General features: G+C 34.6%; 1 protein-coding gene and 1 non-coding gene across 2 annotated transcripts in view; both read right to left on the bottom strand.

Moving 5' to 3' along the window:
* The window catches only part of PIBF1 (progesterone immunomodulatory binding factor 1), a 115,626-nt gene that overhangs the window by 23,651 nt on the left and 73,283 nt on the right, over nucleotides 1-18,692 (bottom strand). The window contains exons 12-14 of the mRNA XM_026859239.1: nucleotides 14,906-14,996; nucleotides 8,874-8,976; nucleotides 5,246-5,376 (exon numbers count right to left, since the gene is read on the bottom strand). Of these exons, the coding sequence (XP_026715040.1) occupies nucleotides 5,246-5,376; nucleotides 8,874-8,976; nucleotides 14,906-14,996 (325 nt within the window). The remainder of the gene's footprint in view (nucleotides 1-5,245; nucleotides 5,377-8,873; nucleotides 8,977-14,905; nucleotides 14,997-18,692) is intronic.
* LOC113487013 lies at nucleotides 13,820-13,970 on the bottom strand. The gene has a single exon (XR_003399700.1). It is a non-coding gene; the product is annotated as a U1 spliceosomal RNA (small nuclear RNA).

Raw genomic sequence — 18,692 nt, 5'->3', positions numbered from 1 at the left:
AATTCTGCAAATAAAAGTGTTTTAGAAGAAAGAATAAATGAAAAATTTGTGATCTCTCACTGTGCAGCTAAATAACCATAGATCAGATTTTTAAAGGCCTTTGGGAGAGTATTGCTTAATGATTTTAATTGGAGTGCTTCAGGTGGCTTAAAAACTCATCTGTGTAGTGTCCAAATTGAAATTACTTTTTCAAATTGTAAAAAAAAACCAACCCCAAACCCAAAACCCAAACAACTTTTTAAAAGTTGTAATACAGGTCAGAAAACATTCATTTGCAGAAAAAAAAAAAAAAGTTTCTACAAATTTTGTTTGGAGAACTTCTCAAGTAAATTTCAGTAGTGTTGGAATTCACAGAATGGTAATAATCTCCTAAAAAGCTCATTGCCCATTCTGCGATGGGAGAAACCCAGCTAACACTGTATGCGGAGCTTTATGTTTGGATGGCAATTAAAGAACCCAAAATGTTTAGGTAAGGAGCATTTCAGTACATAGCTTCTTAGTGAGCGAAATCCTTGTACTGCTTCGAGATTTGCCACACAGTTAGGCTTTTGAGGAGTGCTTTTGGGTAAGTGAACCACTTTTTAAAACAGAGAAATTTGAGTAACTGCATTTAAAATAAATACCCTCTCTTTATGAATGAAGTCCTGTTTAACATCTCCAGTTATTTATAAAACTAGATGTTTTTAGCAGAAAATTAAAACTAAAACTACAATTACTTCACTACACACATAAGAATGAAATTCAAAGATTTGTTTTCCCACAGCATGACATAGTTAAAGGTATTTCTTTTCAAAAGGAGTGCTAAATGTGATGTTTTCATTTCTGGTTAAAGAACTGTATGCTAGAGAGTTTTCTTTATAGTAGGAAGGAGTCATCCTCATACATACTACTGCTCTTATTAACCATTGATATTTACTTTTATTAACGAGAGTGCTATGTGGACTGACATAAATGAGAGGTTACCTAACAGAATATTTTGAGATATGCAGACCACCTATAAATTCACCCTGCAGATGCCCTTCATTCAAGAATAGAAGTTTTGTATCTGAAGCCTATCTGCAGGTGCATGGCTCAGTGCACAAGCACACAAAGTGTTCTGTTCCCAGGGCCACCTCGGTTGTCTCCACGGCCAAGTGCCAGCACAGCCCATGGCCTGCTGGGGAGAAATCTAAGGGGTTGGGAGGGAGAGTGTAAGTGAACATATGTGTGGGCAACATCTGACAGAGCTTCTATTACCCCTAAACCATCTCTCCTTTTATCTTTGAATAGCAATACACTTGTGCCTTCACACTTGAATCTAAACAGCAATGTCACACACATGTAATAACCTGGAGATGGGTCCCTAGTTGTTCATGCAAATAACTAATAACAATGGAAGCTGCTCAGTTAAGTGTTTACCCCAACTGCAATAGCTCTTGCAGTTCTTAGTGAAGAAATGGCTAAAGATCCACAAAGCTGTGTGAGATACCCAGAACAGACACACTTTTCAGCAAGCCAAAGTATCTCCAGTTCTGGTGGAATATACTGCTTTAAGGCCTTCACTCAGTCTCGTATCTATGTTGACTATTCCTCTCCTTTCAAGGAGAGGTTGGATGGGGCTTTAAGCAACCTGATCTAGTGGAAGATGTCCTTACCCATGGCAGAAGGGGTCATAACTAGATGTCCTTTAAAAGTCCCTTCTGACCCAAACCATTTTATGATTCAGTTTAAGAGCTACTGACACAAGCAACCTTGAGTACTATTTGAATAGTCCTCCCAAGTGAGGAAGACATTTTGATATGGAGGGTCTGAAAGACAGCATTCGCCCTTAAGGATGAAGGCATGTAAGCTGCTCTGGTTAAAGTGAACTTTGAAGACCATGTTGGAAGGAAACTTAGGATCTGCAAGACTTCAAGAGTATTATATCAAAATGATCTGCCTGAATCTATCCCACTACTCTTCTGGAAATAACTGCTGTCAGAAATGACATTTTCATAGAATGATGCAATGTGGAGAATCCTGAGCATAGGTTGCTGCAAAACATTTATAAGGTTGCAAAAAGTACTGGCTCATTATCCTGGGAAAACTGTTGGAGCTTAACCACCCTAGGAGTACATTCTAAAAAGATTATTGGCTGTCATCACTGCACAGAAGCCAATTATGGATTAAGTCTAAAAAAGTGAATTGACTTGCAAATTAGTCCTTGCTGTTCCCTCCACACTGAAGTTGAGAGGTGACAGAGAACACTGGCACTGATAACATACATATGACTGCTCTGCCTAGGGAATCCATGATTTAATAGTGCAGAACCATCCCCCTTGATGAGCGGATGAGTTAAAAACACAACATGAAAAGAACACCATATATTATGCACACTAAACATTAAGGGAGGAAAAACATAATCGAGCATAGGGCAGCTGTGAGGGTGAAACTACGTATTCAGTCTTGGTTGTCAGGGTGCAGGCATATCAATATTATGTTAATTTGTCTACAGTCTGGTACTCAAATACAAGATTTAAAAAATATTAAACAAATTACTAGTATTTTTAAAGGTCTGTCTGAAAAAAAATAATTTCAACACTATTTTTCCATTAGCTGGTATTTATGAAACTGCTTTTTAGAAATAAAGTTAATGCATGTACTGTATGTAAGATTTTAAAAAGTAATAATGTACTTTGTGTAACTGTAGCATAAATTAAACCTTAAAAAGGCTACTGCAGAACTGCAGTATTAACTATTAATTATATGTAACGGTTGAAAAAAAAATTCATTTTGAAATGGCTTTACAAATATTAACTTTTTCCCTTAGCCATGAGATACACAGAAAGCAGGCTTCATAAGCCACGTTTAATCTTTTCACTATTACTTTTCTACTAGCACCAACATTAACTGCAGAATTTAGGGCCCTCCTTGAGGAACACTAATTCTCTGCACTCATCCTGTCAAAAGTATTCCACACACAAACCAACAAAATGCTGTTTATTAAACTAAGACAGATAGGAATAGTGGTCTAAATCTTTTGATCCAGCACAGCTTCATTTGGCATATTTGGTAGGGTTTATCATTAATTTACTTAAATCCAATTCTGATTCAATTCTGGAATAGCTTGCAGCTAGACTAGTCCACAAAGTAATCTGAAATCACCTAAGGGATATTTTCATTTAAACTGGAATGTACATTTCTAGTATGTAATGGTTCTCTGCTTAGAAATCCCTTCCTCTAACCTTCCTCTCACTTACAGGAAAGCAAAGGAGCAGCATTATTAATTTTATATCAGATTATGATTTCTCCTGTGCTCTAGGGAATATCAGATAACAATTTAGGATGTTTGTTTTAAATACTGCATTATGAATAGTAAAATTAGGGACCTACTGATACATATCCAAAAGCCCTAAGACATTAGGCTCTTTCCAAGAATTTCACTGGCCTATGAAACTATGGCAAAGTTGAGGCAAACTTGTAAACTAAAACTATTATTCCCTTACCACAAGAGATATTGGAAACTACAGGAAAAAATTCTTACCAAAACATTTGATGTGCAAAGTGTTACACTCTTTTACTTCAAAAATATTAAGGATAAAATTAATTTTTGTCAGACCACATTTTCATTTACAGAAATATGGACTAGTGGTGAGCACACCCCACCTCTCACAGTAGAGTACTGTTGGTATGTTTACCACAAATACTTGCATTGTGGTGGAGATCCATTTTCTTCCTTAACCTCAGGCACTTGAAGATGCCAAAAATTCCCTTTATAGTTAATGGAGAGTAACAGGCATCTCTAGCAAATGACTCATGCCATCCAAAATCTGGATTGCTTTTTGGAGATGCCACTTCCTCCATGAACTACTAAGGAAAGATGACCTAACTAAATTACTAATTTAGGTGTCTTAACTTGTAGGCTAAATTTAGGAAGAATATCTGGGCATATAGTTTATTTGTAATAAAAAATAAAAACTCAACAGAATCAATGCTAATAATGCATTTAAGTTCTTGTATATTTTGAAGGCATGAAACATACACTTTCAGAAATTGCCTCACCTATTTACTTTTTTTCCCCTACCTTTGGAGACACTTTCGGACTACTGTGTGAATAATGAAAGATGTTTTCATGTTACTGTAATCGAAAAGTGTAATTTGCTAGTAACCAATTATTTAAAGACTTTTTTTCAAATTGGAAAGTAAGAATCCTGCATATATAGGAATATTGTGATTTTTCATGTCCCGGAAGAATATAAATTACCCTGAAGCTTTTCTTATCATACACAAAGTCTAGGAAAATATTAAAAATGCTTGATTCTGGAATAAAAAAAGATCTATTCTTACTGAATCAAAGTTAAGCCCAGTGAAAGGTCCTGTCAGGAAGTATGAATGCATAGTTCAATTTATTTATAAATGTATTGATTTATGTATAGATTTACTTGGATAATAAGCATTTTTAGGTACTCCTTAAGGTATAACAAATACCATGGCAAGCCATCAAAACACTCTGAATACATACATATAGAAAACAGTATGCAGGATAAAGTATTTAGCTATGGTGAGTCCTACTTTTTCTATTTTCATTGCTTCAGCAGATTTTTTTGGGAAAAAAACCTGTGTTTTTCATGTAATTGCTTTGTAATACAATCACAATAATGCTTCATAATTGCTACTGTATGTATATCCTAAACCAAGATACACATAAACACCTAATAGTTAAAATGCTAATCCTGTAATGCAGTAGGACACAGCTATCAACTTCCTTGAAAATCAAGGGATATTTCATAACAGCTTACTTGGGAACCAAATGATAAACATAGTTTATAAAGCTATATGATGGCGAGAAGCTAATCAGTGGTCAGAGAGCTCTGACAGCTCGATGTAACACCAAATCAGAGTCTCCACCAGAGGAGGTCTGCTTGAATTTATGCCTGAAATACCCTTTGCTGGTGGACTAGTCTTATTTTTCTCTGACTTTATTCCTTTACTTTTACACATTTGGTGTGTCATTCTTTCATTTTACTCTTCTAAACTTTCCTTTCCTTTATGAGAGCTCTTCTGAACTCCAAACTCTATATCTGTCGTTGCTGCTTTTCTTAATCTAAAGCCTCTTTTTCTAACAGTATGAGAGAAATCACTGATGCCAGTTCCAGTATGAAGACTAAATTTTGTCAATGATGGAATGTCAACATCTCCTACTTCATTGCCAGTAACATAATTGTTTTCTAATGACAAACACATAAATTATTTCATTTGCAGTTTAAAATAAAGAAACAGTGATTACCTGACATCTTTTTCGAGTTGTGTAATATGTTCTTTCTGTAGACTTATTTGAGAATCTCTCTGTTGCACAGTTTCAATGAGGTATTTGTATGGCTGTTGTACTTGATTCAGCAAAGAATTTGCTCTGTCAAGCTGCCAAAAAAAGAAGTATTATTACTATAAATTTTATAATTTATAAAACACAATTACATGACTATTATTGAATTATTACTGGATATTATTATTATCAATGGCATAATAATATAACACTCAAACATGTTACTTCACAAAAAAAATGAAACAAACTACACTCCAATTACTACCTAGCACATTGTCCTCTCAATTTTCTACCCTAATTATATATTTTCACTGCAATAATGCTATTGCTTTCTAAAATTCCTTAATCTGCATTTTCAAGAATTTTAATGTAATAGTTTCCATAGATGAAAAGAGTTAGTATAGACAAGGCCTCTGCTTGTTCACAAGTGACTTTTTTAAAACAGCATACTATTACAATTGAATTTTCAGCTCAGAAATTTAATCTAAACAAAACCATGGAAAAGTCCCCTTTCCTCTAATCAATTACTGTATATGAACAGTGAAATTCAAAAGGATGTTTTTAAGAGTAGCATAAAATAATAGTCATACCCTTAAGTAGGAAATAAACCTTCCTAGCCCTGTTCCCTGAACAAATTAGGATCACTAAATTTAAAAAGCTTGCATGATATGGCTTGCATCTTGAGCAATATAGCAAGATCATTCATTAAAATACATACAGAATTAAGATCACACATCAAGATTTAACAGTTTCAGCAACTAGAATACATGTAAGTCAAGAATACCAACCTCATTATCTAAAAAATAAATTAAAATATTTTAAAATTTAGATACCAACAGTTTTAATGGAAAGTCATAGTGTAAAGTTCCTCATTATTCTCACTGATAAGAATTAAAGTACTGCAATGGAAAAGGACAAATGAGGTGTTGTAAGCTTGGTTTGATGCTGCTAAGTCATCTGTTAATTTGCTAACTTCATCAGCTAAAAAGCATGCTGCCGTTTAGAGAAAAGGCTATTCCTCCCTTCTCCATGGTAGTGCTTTGCTGCCTGTTTGATTCTATAAACTTAAGAGGTTGTCATTAAGCTGTAAATCATTAAATGCAATTAATGGATCGATTTTACTAATATACACACATGTATATAAATTAAGCATTATTCTTGGGCAAAAGCATTATTTTTTGTAAGCATCTTCAGATTCTTTTTGCCTTAATGTACAATGTATACTTCAGTATTTCTGTGTTGTTCTTTTAAGCAATAAATCTAATACCTTGCAATTGGACATTTATTATTTATCCCTGAATGGACATCTCCATCAAGCTGAAGGATTTCATCATTGTTCAACCTGATCTATACTCTCTTTTTCAGAGTGAGGTGTAAACCTGTTTTTAGTAAAAAAAAGTTTCAATCGAGGCATGCAGAAAACACAAATACAATGTAATGATGAGGCCTCGAAAAAGTCATTCAGCAGCAGCTTAATGTATTGGCTTAGTGTATTTCTTTATTTAGGATATCACTTTTACTTTATACTGACTCAGTACTCGCTTTTTAAGTCACACAATGTCCATATTAGCCTTCTAGACACAAGAAGCTGTCTATCCAGTTATGACACTGTTGTTCAAAACCTCTGCAAAGTGAATTAATTCCAAAATTTAGACTGAACACTAAATGTAGTAATTGCAGATCACTACTTTGCAGAAGCTGATATATAGGCTTCCACTTAACTAACATGAAGCAAGTGGCAGAGGCAATAAACTGATTATCACTAGCTGAGGATCTTCATTGGATCAGGACATGAGAAGTCCTTTATTCTGCTTGTCCTAGACATGATCAACAAATCTGTACTATGAAATGTCTCAGTACCTACTTTAACATTGCAAGTCATTGCTATACAAAGAAACAGAGAGAGGACTTCAAGGGAAAATTATTTTCTAACGTTGTATCATGACCTGAAAATAGATAGGATCCTGCAGTTAAATAAAGCCTGACAAACTATAATGGGACTAACTGAAGACAAGATTTTTTCAGCAGCTGAGCTTTTCCATAGGGCTCCAACTTTCAGGAAGAGACATAATATCAGACTTGCAACCAATGAATGAAATTATGGAGAAGGCAATCTGATGAAGCATTCGAACCTGAGTGCCAGACATGAGTTTAATAGAAATCAGGTCTTAAAAGATTTTATTTAACCGTGTAAGTTTGATGTTAATAGGCTTAGTAGCTGTGCATTATCTGCAAGACATTTAGCTTCATACTAGATGACATTCTGATTTAAATGATATATGATCAAGAAAGGGCTACATGGCATCTCATGGGAGAATAAAAATGAGGTGAAGATGTTCTAGTGGATTTTTTAAGGAATTTGAACTAAGGTCACTGGTACTGGGTCTTTCATCACTGACCTAGAAGCAAATATAAAACCACTCTGGGTAAGAAGACATGTATTGAAGTGGAAGCCAGACAGATTTAAGTGGGAAATAAAGCATAAATTTTATTAATGACAGTGAAAGAACAGTGATATAGAAAAATACCAAGGATAACACTGGATTCACAGATCTCTTGATGTTTCCAAGTCAAGAAGATTTTAAGGATATATTTTAGTCAAATACAAATTACTATATTATACCTAAGAAGAATCTATAATAAACTGTAGTATTGGTTAAAAAAAAATAAATCCATACTTCACTGTTCATGTATCTTTCATTGAAATAATATATATAATAACATACATACACACATACAAAATATTTTGAAATTCATGTAATTTTAAAACATGTAGAAAGTGTAAGTATTTGCACTGTGAAGTACTTGAGAATAGTTATCCTAATTTCTAATTAACATGGCTTTAAAAAATATCAAACTGCTAACCACATTACTAAAGCAATCAGCTTAGAAATTCCATATGGTGTAAATACCTAATAACAAATCTAGAAGTTCTTTGGTTCCTAAGAGAAACTTAGAAGACAATCTTAAAAATATTTCAGTAAGTTAGTTTGCCCTAATTCTGGGAGATGTCAAGCTGAGTTTTGTTTAGTGTTTGTTCTCCACGTCAATGTAATATGTTATTTCAGGTATTATATAAAGAATTTTAAAATATCATTAAATTCAACTCATTGTAACAAAGTAAAAAAAAAATTTTAGCTTTTTTAACAAGCAGCTTAAAATAAACATTCCCTAGAGTTGTACGTTCAAAAGACTCAAGAATTGCACAATGTAGAAAAGGATTAACAGAAATATCTTCAAAAGTGATTTAAGAGAAGTAGTCATGTAAAAAGTAACGAGGTATTCATTGAACAATTAACTACCAAACAGAACAAACTAGTTTAGCTAGCTGGTCTTCTGCTTAGAAATCAGAACATTGTCTGCCTGGCTTACATTCTTGTTCAGCCTGTAAAGTAATCCCTCTTTCGATCTTCACTTCAAAATACAATATAAACTTTGAAAACATTTAACACAGAGTTTTGATTAATTATGAGGCCATTTTTTGACATCAAATAGATAATAAACACTGTTTAGAAAATATTTCATTTTATGAACAGATGTTCTGTAATGTTTATAGTCTCTACAGATTTGATTTTTTTTAGCAGTAATTTACCTCTTGTGAAATCTGTATTACTTGTTCTTTCTGATGTTCCAGATCTTTTACAAGCAACGAGTTTTGCTTTTCTAGCTGCAGTAACCTCCTTGCCAAGTGAACACTGTGCCAATAAAAAGCAAGCTCAAGTTGAATTTTTTCCAAAATACGCAAAAGAAATTTTCACATTTATATTTCAGAACTTGATTGCCTTAATTTTTCACCAATGCTTAAATAGTAATACATATAAACTACATATTGAAACATGCAGAATGGTCAAAGTTAAAAAAAACAATGAAAAGATTACAAATTTTAACAGCACTGAGATAGCATTCCCACAGTTATGCCATTGTAATATTTTTTACAAAGTAATTACCTATATAATTTGTACAATAACACACAATTGCAGTAATCATGTCAAAATGTTTCCACTAAGTATTTACTTTTTAGCAACTCTAGGGAATCACTGTAACTGGCTTAAATAATTTTTTTTAAATGCACATTATTATACATTTTGTAGTGGAACACTGAAAATTGTAGTAATTTATAATTTTTAAACAGAGACAAAATTGTTTTGTCTGACAATTAATATGCTAAATAATTAAATGTTATTGCCATTTTTTTTTTAAAAAAAACCCTCTTACAACAGATCCACAAATTAATTTCGAAGAAAAAGGATTATTGACTGACTTAAACACTCTACTTAAAAAAATTAGATCCTCAACCTCTTGTTTCATGTCCAAAGTCAGAAGAATTTATCATCAATTCATCAGCATAGTTCCACAGGCAGCAATAGGAAGATTCGGTATGCAATTGTAGAGCCTACTTCCAGACATCTAACCTAGTCTTTCAAGCTGTTGTTAATCATTTAGTCCTATTCAATGCAGTCTGTAGAGCCTGACTATATTCCACTAAAATGGACCCTTGGATGATGAATTGAAATGTACTCCAAACTCCAGTGACTGTAATGAGGAATTGACATCATCTACCTGGACTTGCACAAAACATTTGATACTGGCCCATATGACATGCTTGTCTTTAAACCGGAGAGACTTGAATTTGAAGAATGGCCCGCTCAGTGGATAAGGAATTGGTTGGATGGTCGTACTCAAAAAGTTGTGGTCAGCGGTTCAATGTCCAAGTGGAGACCAGTGACGAGTGGTGTTCCTCGGGGGTTGGTACTGGGACCAGTGTTGTTTAACATCTTTGCTGGTGACATAGACAGTGGGACTGAGTGCACCTTCATTAAGCTTGCTGATGACACCAAGCTGTGTGGTGGGGTTGACACACTGGAGGGAAAGGATTTGCCATCCAGAGGGACCTTGATAAGCTTAAGAGGTGGGCCTGTCCAAACCTCATGAATTTCAACAAGGCCAAGTGCAAGATCCTGAACATGGGTCGGGGCAATCCCATACACAAATACAGGCTGGGTGATGAGTGGATTGAGAGCAGCCCTGAGGAGAAGGATATGGGAATAATAGTGGATGGAAAACTGAATATGAACCAGCAACATGCATTTGAGGCCCAGAAAGCCAACCATATCTTGGGCTACATCAAGAGAAGTGTGGCCAGCAGGTCAAGGGAGGTGATTCTACCCCTCTACTCTGCTCTGTTGAGTCCCCACCTGGAATTCTGGGTGCAGCTCTGGGGTGCCCAGCATAAGTAGGATATGGACCTGTTGGAGCGAGTCCAGAGAAGGACCACAAAGATGATCAGGGGTTGGATCACCTCCCTTATGAGGACAGACAGAGAGTTGGAGTTTTTCAGTCTAGAGAAGAGAACGCTCCAGAGAGACCTTATAGCAGCCTTCCAGTACTTAAAGGGGGCCTACAGGAAAGGTGGAGAGGAACTCTTTATCAGGGAGTGTAGCAATAGGACAAAGGGTAATGGTTCTAAACTGAAAGAGGATAGATTTGGATCAGATGTAAGAAAGAAATTCTTTACTGTGAGGGTGGTGAGACACTAGCACAGGTTGCCCAGAGAAGCTGTGGATGCCCCCTCCCTGGAAGTGTTCGAGGCCAGGTTGGATGGGGCTTTGAGCAACCTGACCTAGTGGAAAGTGTCCCTGCCTGTGGCAGGGGGGTTGGAACTACATCATCTTTAAGGTCCCTTCCAACCCAGACAGTTATATGATTCTATCATTCTATGATTAGAACTAAATTGGTTATAATGGGAGGTTAGATATCAAGTCTCTGTATTAAACCTGTGATTACATAACTAAATCTACATATCTTGCAATGAATCCTACCATCTTTGTAGGATTCAGCAGCTTGGTGGCTTATTATCAAAATTGTATCTAGAGAATTTATCACTGTACCCCTCTGTGTTTAGGTACTCTATTCACCAATCTACTTCACAACATGATAGGGGAAATTCAGAGCTCTAAAGATGAGGAAAATATACAGGGTTAATACCACTTTTTAGTGTGCCTTAACCACTGAAGTAATGGCTCTCCACAACAAGCTATCCTTCCAGTCAAATGTGTGTAATTTTTCAGAAACTTGTATATTGAAGAAAAGGAGAAGTCAGTCCAGTTCAGATCTTAGACTCTCAATGCATATCATCCATAAACTGAAAACAGAAGACTGTTAGTCTCCAAATAAAGGATAGCAAAGTGTTATCCAGTTCTTGACCATGATACTGAATCTGTAAGAGAGTAAGTTATCTGAAGTAGACCAACAATGAGATTATATTTACCCTTAAACTGAGGCTTAGAGAGTGTAAAGCTAGAATGGTATATAAACGTTCACTGAAAATTTGATCAGTCATAACCTCCACCTTCTCCTCAGTAAAAGGGAATACACTTTCAGATTTGGCAGGTCTTAATATTCTTCAGCTGTGTTATGATAGGAATTATCTGAAATCCTCAATAGCATTCACTAATAGGTTGGTTCTCTCAGTTCCTCCTACAAGGAGCATTAGACTGTGTAAACAATAACTGAAAAAAGAGAAAATAATTCTCCAAACTAATTATTTGGGTTTTTTTATTTAGGAGACAGAAGATATGTGTTAAGATCCCATCTAGTACTGAAGAGAAATAAACCACCGCTCTGACTAGTTGGGGATCTTATACATTAGCTAGTAGAGTGCAATGGGAAACATGGATACCTTTCCATGGCAACTTTGGGAATAGCCAATTGTAGTTTTCCCAGCTACAACTACGCAGTGAACTTGACCTGAATTTGGAAGTATTTAAGGAGAAACACAAGTACATCTTTCACGTATGAAAAAAGTTTCGATATTTTTTTTCACTAGTCTACATTTAAAGGAAAGGGACAAAGGCACTGATCTGCAAAGACATTCTGGAAAACTTTGATTCCAACTATACTAGAAAACTATTCCATGCTCAAGAATGTGATAACTTTTTGTTAGCAATCCACTGAAGTGTTCCTGGTAGTATTCTGGCATTTACTCATTAACACTCTCCCAAACAGTTCCCAGGCATAGCTGAAGAGTTAGTGTGGACAAGCAATCATTGCCAATATGTAGTTCACAGGCAGCTAACATACAGAGAGTTTAGTCTTATGGAAGTGGGCTACTACATGGCATCTGGTCTTGATACTTCAGAATGTTCACGAGCATGTTTAATGTACTCCTGTGGGTGCATGGTGCCTACATCCAAAGTAATGAAATAGTTGTTTCTGGCAAGTAGGCAAAGAGGTATAGACCCCACAAGGCACTATGCTTGAACAGGTGATTTTGTACAAAGTTTCAGAGACTGAAGTGCATGCTCTGAACTTGTAAGAACCCTTAATTTAGGATCCCATATGTATGGAATTAAAGAGCAGGTAGTGGACTCCATAAAGATTCACATTTGCAATAATTTCTCTTTCCTTATGCAATCCCAGAGAGCAGCAAACTTATCTGTGTTTCTTTAATGGCTCTAAACACAGACGTTGGTCTTATAGAGACTGTGCTTTAAAGCTTAAGGAGCCATAGGCATCATACATATTTTCTGCATGGCAGTTTTCCGTGAATCAGAACAGCAGCACGTAAACCATACAAACTTTTATAGGTTTTTCAATCATCTTAATTTTAAAAGATAAAGAAAGTTTATTAAGTCTGCAACACCACTATGAAGGATTAAATCAGCTTTATCTTCCAGTGCCTTTTGGAACAAAAGAATATATGAGGCATTCTGATAGAGCCACTTTTAAGCTCAGAAAGTGCCTTCCAAGCACATCCAAAATCCTGGCTTACCAATCATCAGATTCATCATTCAAAGGTGATTTAGCATACTTCTTTTATACATAAATAATCTAAACTGAATCTAATAAGGTGGGGAAAAAGAAGGATCTAAACTGAAACTCAGAAAAGTTCCCAAACTATTGGCAGAGGAGGAAAAAACTGAAGTTTTAGGAAAAGATGCTATGGAACTCTCAGTAGTCTCCTAAACCAGACATTCAACAGAGTTATGGAGCTTTTTTACCCTCCCCCCCTTTTTTTTTTCCCTTCTTGAATTTTATGCAATATAAAAAGAAATCTTACAAGGAAAGAATTGTAAGAGGCTTAAAAACATCAAAGAGGAAGTTAAGTCATTCCAAAATTAAGTACTACATAAAATCTTTATGATTTTTGTCAGTGATATGTCAGTGCACAACAGGTCTAATCTGACTGACAATCATATCAACAACACTTACTTGAAAAACAAACATGAAGGACAGAAGAAACAGCATGGCCCATAAATCTTTGTTGCAGACATGAACAGACCATCATTTGCCCTTAATTATCATCAGTAACTTTAGATGTTAAATATTCTTTGTCATGGAGAAGGTGGAGGTTAAGAGGACAAAAATAACTAAAGAAACTAATACTTAAAGTAAAAATCGGCTATACATGACAAAAACTGCATTTACAGTTCCTGAATGTTAGAAATGTACACTGCAAAGCTATGGTACACATTCATCCTGTCTTTATACCCTTCTTTGTGTGTCTACCATGATGGTGGAGTGTCTCATTTTAGTAGAAGATAGCATGGTCAAAGCCTATCACTAACACAAATTATGCAGTCAACTTTCCTGCATTTGAGCAAATGGTAGGCATACTCAAAGTGCAAGAAATGTGTATAATCCTGGGAGAACCACTATCCTAACTGTGGTAACTCTGTCAGGCTGGAGACAGGATTCTGGACAAAAAAATAATCATATTACTCTGACCTAATATTGTGAAGAATGAGCAATCTCTATCTATAAGGAAAAATCAAAACTTATTGGACTCTTGAACAATTGGATTTGCTCTGAGCATGGTGTTGAATCCTTCTGACCTCCAGATGTTCTTTCCAACCTAAATCATCCCACTGTACCATGATTCTAATCAAATGTAATATTTTCTTTTTATACTATCTACACATATTTTCAACAGCAGCAAAATTTTTCTGTGGTCACAGTTTGAAAATATTATAAATAAATCTACATTCTCTATACTTGTAGCTTGTAGACTTTATGCTCACAATGAGTCATTCAAATGTCAGTATTATTTCTTAAAGATAGTGCATAATATAAATTTATTATTTAAAAATGACTGTGATCAGAAGATATGTTAATCAGACTACACATCATTTTTATCTATTGATCAAATGGTGTCAGAGCAAACTGAAGAAATATAACTGGAATCAGCTCCTGTATTTGTAAAGCTGAAATAGTGATGCTCTCTGAAACCCTGGCCTTTTTAATTTCCCGATGGTTTTTTTTTTTTTGTTACAATTATATACAATCATTTTTAGGGTATTAAAAACTTATTTCCTATTATATAAATGTTAACCATGTAACTAGTCTGTTTTTACAGCTGCTTAGCTTTATACAATTAAAATTAATCTTTCTGAAAGACAATGAAAAAAGATCTTAAAATGACCTAGAAAAATATGTATATGCTCATTTATATGCATCAACCACATTAACAGGTCCCAGTCTTCATTCTGTTCATGTATACTTAAGTAATTAAAAAACCCTCTTTATGTTAATCAAACTGTCTGGATTCTAAGACAAAACTTAATGCACATATATCTTCACTTTACTTTGTCTTGGAGAAGTAAATTCAGGAGGCACTTTTTTTACCTTTGCTTTAGTCGTCTTTTGGCTGTTGTAGGAACATTAGCACCATACCCATATGAGAAGAGAACCCTTTCAGCTTCAACTTCGTCTTCCACTGCAAAAAAATTGCAGAAAGGTACTGTTGAAGAACGTAATTGCACTGCAAGAACTTACAAACTTATAAGCAATCCTATTTATAACTATACACACACACAAACTTCTAGAAGCTAGATTTTCAGTTGGTATAACCTTCCGGACTTAAGTAGAACAATTTTGTTCACAATTAGAATAATATAGTGCCATACACTAATTTTTCACAACACTGGTAGGCTTTTTACTTTTTATTTTTCTGTTTTTTGATTAACATGAGACATGCAATAGTAAAGTAAAGGAAAAGAGTAGTGTCACTATAGTTACAATATACACACTACTAGTATAATTCAGCAGTAGAGGGTTAGGTTGTTTTGTTTTTTTTTCTAAAGAATTAATTTTCTGTGCACACATGAGGAAGTAGAAAAAGATAAAATTAGGGAGTGCTTAAGCTGACTGGACAGAAACAAATCCATGAGACCAGAAGGACACATCTGAGGTTGCTGAGGGAGCTGATATCAATAGGAGGCTGTTCATTATAATTTTTGAAAGACTCTGGTAATCAGAAATTTCTGATAACCTGAGGAAAACAAATGCCATACCCATCTTCAGAACAGGACAAGAAGGAGATTCTTATGTTTATGCAAAGTAAAAATATTCAAAATAATCTCTGCTTCCATTGATGACTGATTTCTGAAAACGTGCTTCTAAGGATTTAAAACACATTGGAATTGCTTTGAAAAGAAATCACAATAGCAGCAAGATTAAAACGTCTACAGATTTTTATATTTTAGCTTGTGTAATTCAGGTTTCCTCTCTCCTGTAAGATAGTGGACCAGAAAAAAAAAAAAAGGGAAACAAAGAAGCATGCGTGTGGGAGGTAGGCAGGGGCAGAGAGAGGGGGAGAGGAGGGGCAAATAGAAAGGGGGAGCATCAGGGTTGTGAGAGGAGGGAGCACAACTGAACACCAGCCCAGGTACCACACAACAGTTTTGATGAACCAACTAGTTGGGAACAGGAGAAACAATTTTAGGAAAATACGTGACAGTCCTATCTGACTCATGTTTCCTAATCCTCAAGTGCCTCAAAATCAGAAATACCTTCTCCCCTCAACAACTTGCACAACACTATAGCTGCTTTCCTCACTTGTCTAATACCCTTTTAATTCTGTTTTAAACAAGTACTCTTCAAACACATTTAGAAAAAGAAAAGCCTCTTGTAGAGCACTTGTGGTAAATCACATACCTAGTTACATGAAAAACAATACAGAAATTCCAGTATGTATGACAGAAAAAGTTTATTGATGTGGCAGTACAAAGGCACAAAAACTTCAGATTTTCAAGACTTAGTTATAATGGGGAATTCTCCAGTGCCTTAAATATATCTGGTTCAGAAAAACATAAAAAATAATTTGTCATAGTTCTTTTTGGTTACAAATTCAGTGTTGTATGTCTTAGGGAAGTGTCAGTAGGATCCTGATGTATAAATTCCTATCTGTCAGTAGTGTCCATGTAAGTGTCAGATTGTGAAATAAAAAAAAATAAATTTGGAAATGTTGCAGATATGAAGCTGAAATAATATTCTCTATCAGTGTGTCCTTCTCTTATCTAATTTTATCTCCTTCCAGGCTCTTCACCTGACTTTGTGCTGTAAAATATACATTTTATGTTAGGGGACACTTATTAATGACAGTTTTTTACACCACTTGGCAAAAAGAAGTGCCATTGTGAGGATATATATATGGGTCCAATCTTTTTCTTAAAAAGATATTAACCAATAAAAAAAAAAAAAAAAAAAAAAAGAGAAAAAGAAAAATCAAAGAACTAGTCTACAACAGAAATACCCCAAAGTGAAGGCTTTATTCTGAAAAGAAAAGACAAATGCCAAGAAAGTTTACTGTTGTTATTCATGTGGAAGCCACTCAGATGTTGTAAGGAGTGGCTACATAAATTCTTGATAGTTTCCTGAATAGACTGTTTCATGTTATTTCAGCACCAATAAAGCAAGGCATAATGAGGGAATAACAGTCACAATTCAGTGATCTTTTCCACATGCACGTTCTCCAAAGGAAAAGATAAAAAGTTTATATGAGTATATGACAAAAGCCACCTCACGTGTAAATACACAATTTCTAAGTCCAGAGAACCCCACCCCCACAAGCACCCCTAAATATTGTAAAATAGCAGAAGCTTCATAACTCAAGAAGAAAAAAAAATTGCATGGTATTGAAATATAAAGAAGTGAGCATAGGACTGAAGATAAAATCTTATTCTCGCTGAAGTCTATAGAAAATTCTAATTGTCTTCCATACAATACTTCTGCCTAAATCATATTCTCTGAAAAATAGACTGGAGTATTTCCATAACACACTGAATTTGAAAAATAATGATATTTCTTTTCTTTCAACTAATTTTCTACCTATTTTTCTACCAAAGGACATAATTTGAGACACCGGAGGAAGTATATCTGGTGTTCTCCTTCATAGTATTTTAAAAACAGAAATATGTTTATTTCTTCTGATTTTCCTCAGAAGTTCTCCTTAGTGCTGGAATTCAGTCTTAATTAGTATTAATCCTAACTTTCAATATCAAAACCACTATAATAGTAAGAAAAAAACAATGTTAGTTATTAAATAGAAAGTATATTGAAATAATATTGAACTATAACTCCCTTTGTTCTCCAACAAAATCAAAAAATAATTATATTTTAACAGTCCATTTGGAAACTTTAAGTCATATTCTGTATCACAGAACATAAATTGTAATTAAAATACACATGTAAGAAGTTAAGAATGATTTAGCTCTGTAAAAACCTCTAGTGCCATCCCAAGATGCATAAGAGAATGTAAATCAGTGTGAACAAAGAACAGCATTTTGAACTCTGTGTTCTCCTTGGAAAAAATTAGGGTAAGGTCCAAAAAATTCTATATTAACACAAATACTCCTTAGGCAAGTTTATATATACACACTTCAAAAAAACATGTTACTGACTAAAACATAAGCATGTATATAGCAAACACAGTCATGGTCAGACTTGAACCTTTGGGTAGTCATGCCATTCTAACAAGCTACAGTGTATAAAACTGATAAAGTATACAGTCTAAATAATAAAGATACCCAGACATCACTGCATCCCAGTAAGACATATTTTTTTCTACACTATTGTTTATACATAAAGCTTATGCAATGATCTTCTAGCTCGAAAACATTATTTATAAATTGTGATTATTTTTTTGAGTAGCAAAGAAAGAGAAAAGGACAAGAAGATAGATGAATTAATTTGAAATCTTAAAGTGTCCTGTTTACACACAGGCTAAAAGACTTCAAGATTAGAGTCGTACTTTCAAATTAGAAATTACTTGCCTTGTGGATTCATTTAGATTGAGAACCAAATTAATATAGATTTCACAGAAATTTTGCTGTGTTTGAGAACAGATATCACTATTTTTGCCAACCAGACACAAAAATTTTCAAGAGTAGTAAGGCCTGAATTTAGTCCAGGGTTTAGTAGTTGGAACAGACTGATCTGGCACAAGCAACTAGATAACAACTACTTGTTAATAATTCAATAATAGTCATGTAATTGTGTTTTATAAATTATAAAATTTATAGTAATAATACTTCTTTTTTTGGCAGCTTGACAGAGCAAATTCTTTGCTGAATCAAGTACAACAGCCATACAAATACCTCATTGAAACTGTGCAACAGAGAGATTCTCAAAT

Source organism: Athene cunicularia (assembly GCF_003259725.1).
Source record: "Athene cunicularia isolate RWA chromosome 1 unlocalized genomic scaffold, athCun1 chr1_part1, whole genome shotgun sequence".
NCBI classification, from domain to species: domain Eukaryota; kingdom Metazoa; phylum Chordata; class Aves; order Strigiformes; family Strigidae; genus Athene; species Athene cunicularia.
The sequence above is the reverse complement of the archived record's forward strand: the minus strand, read 5'-3'. Positions and strand labels throughout refer to the sequence as shown.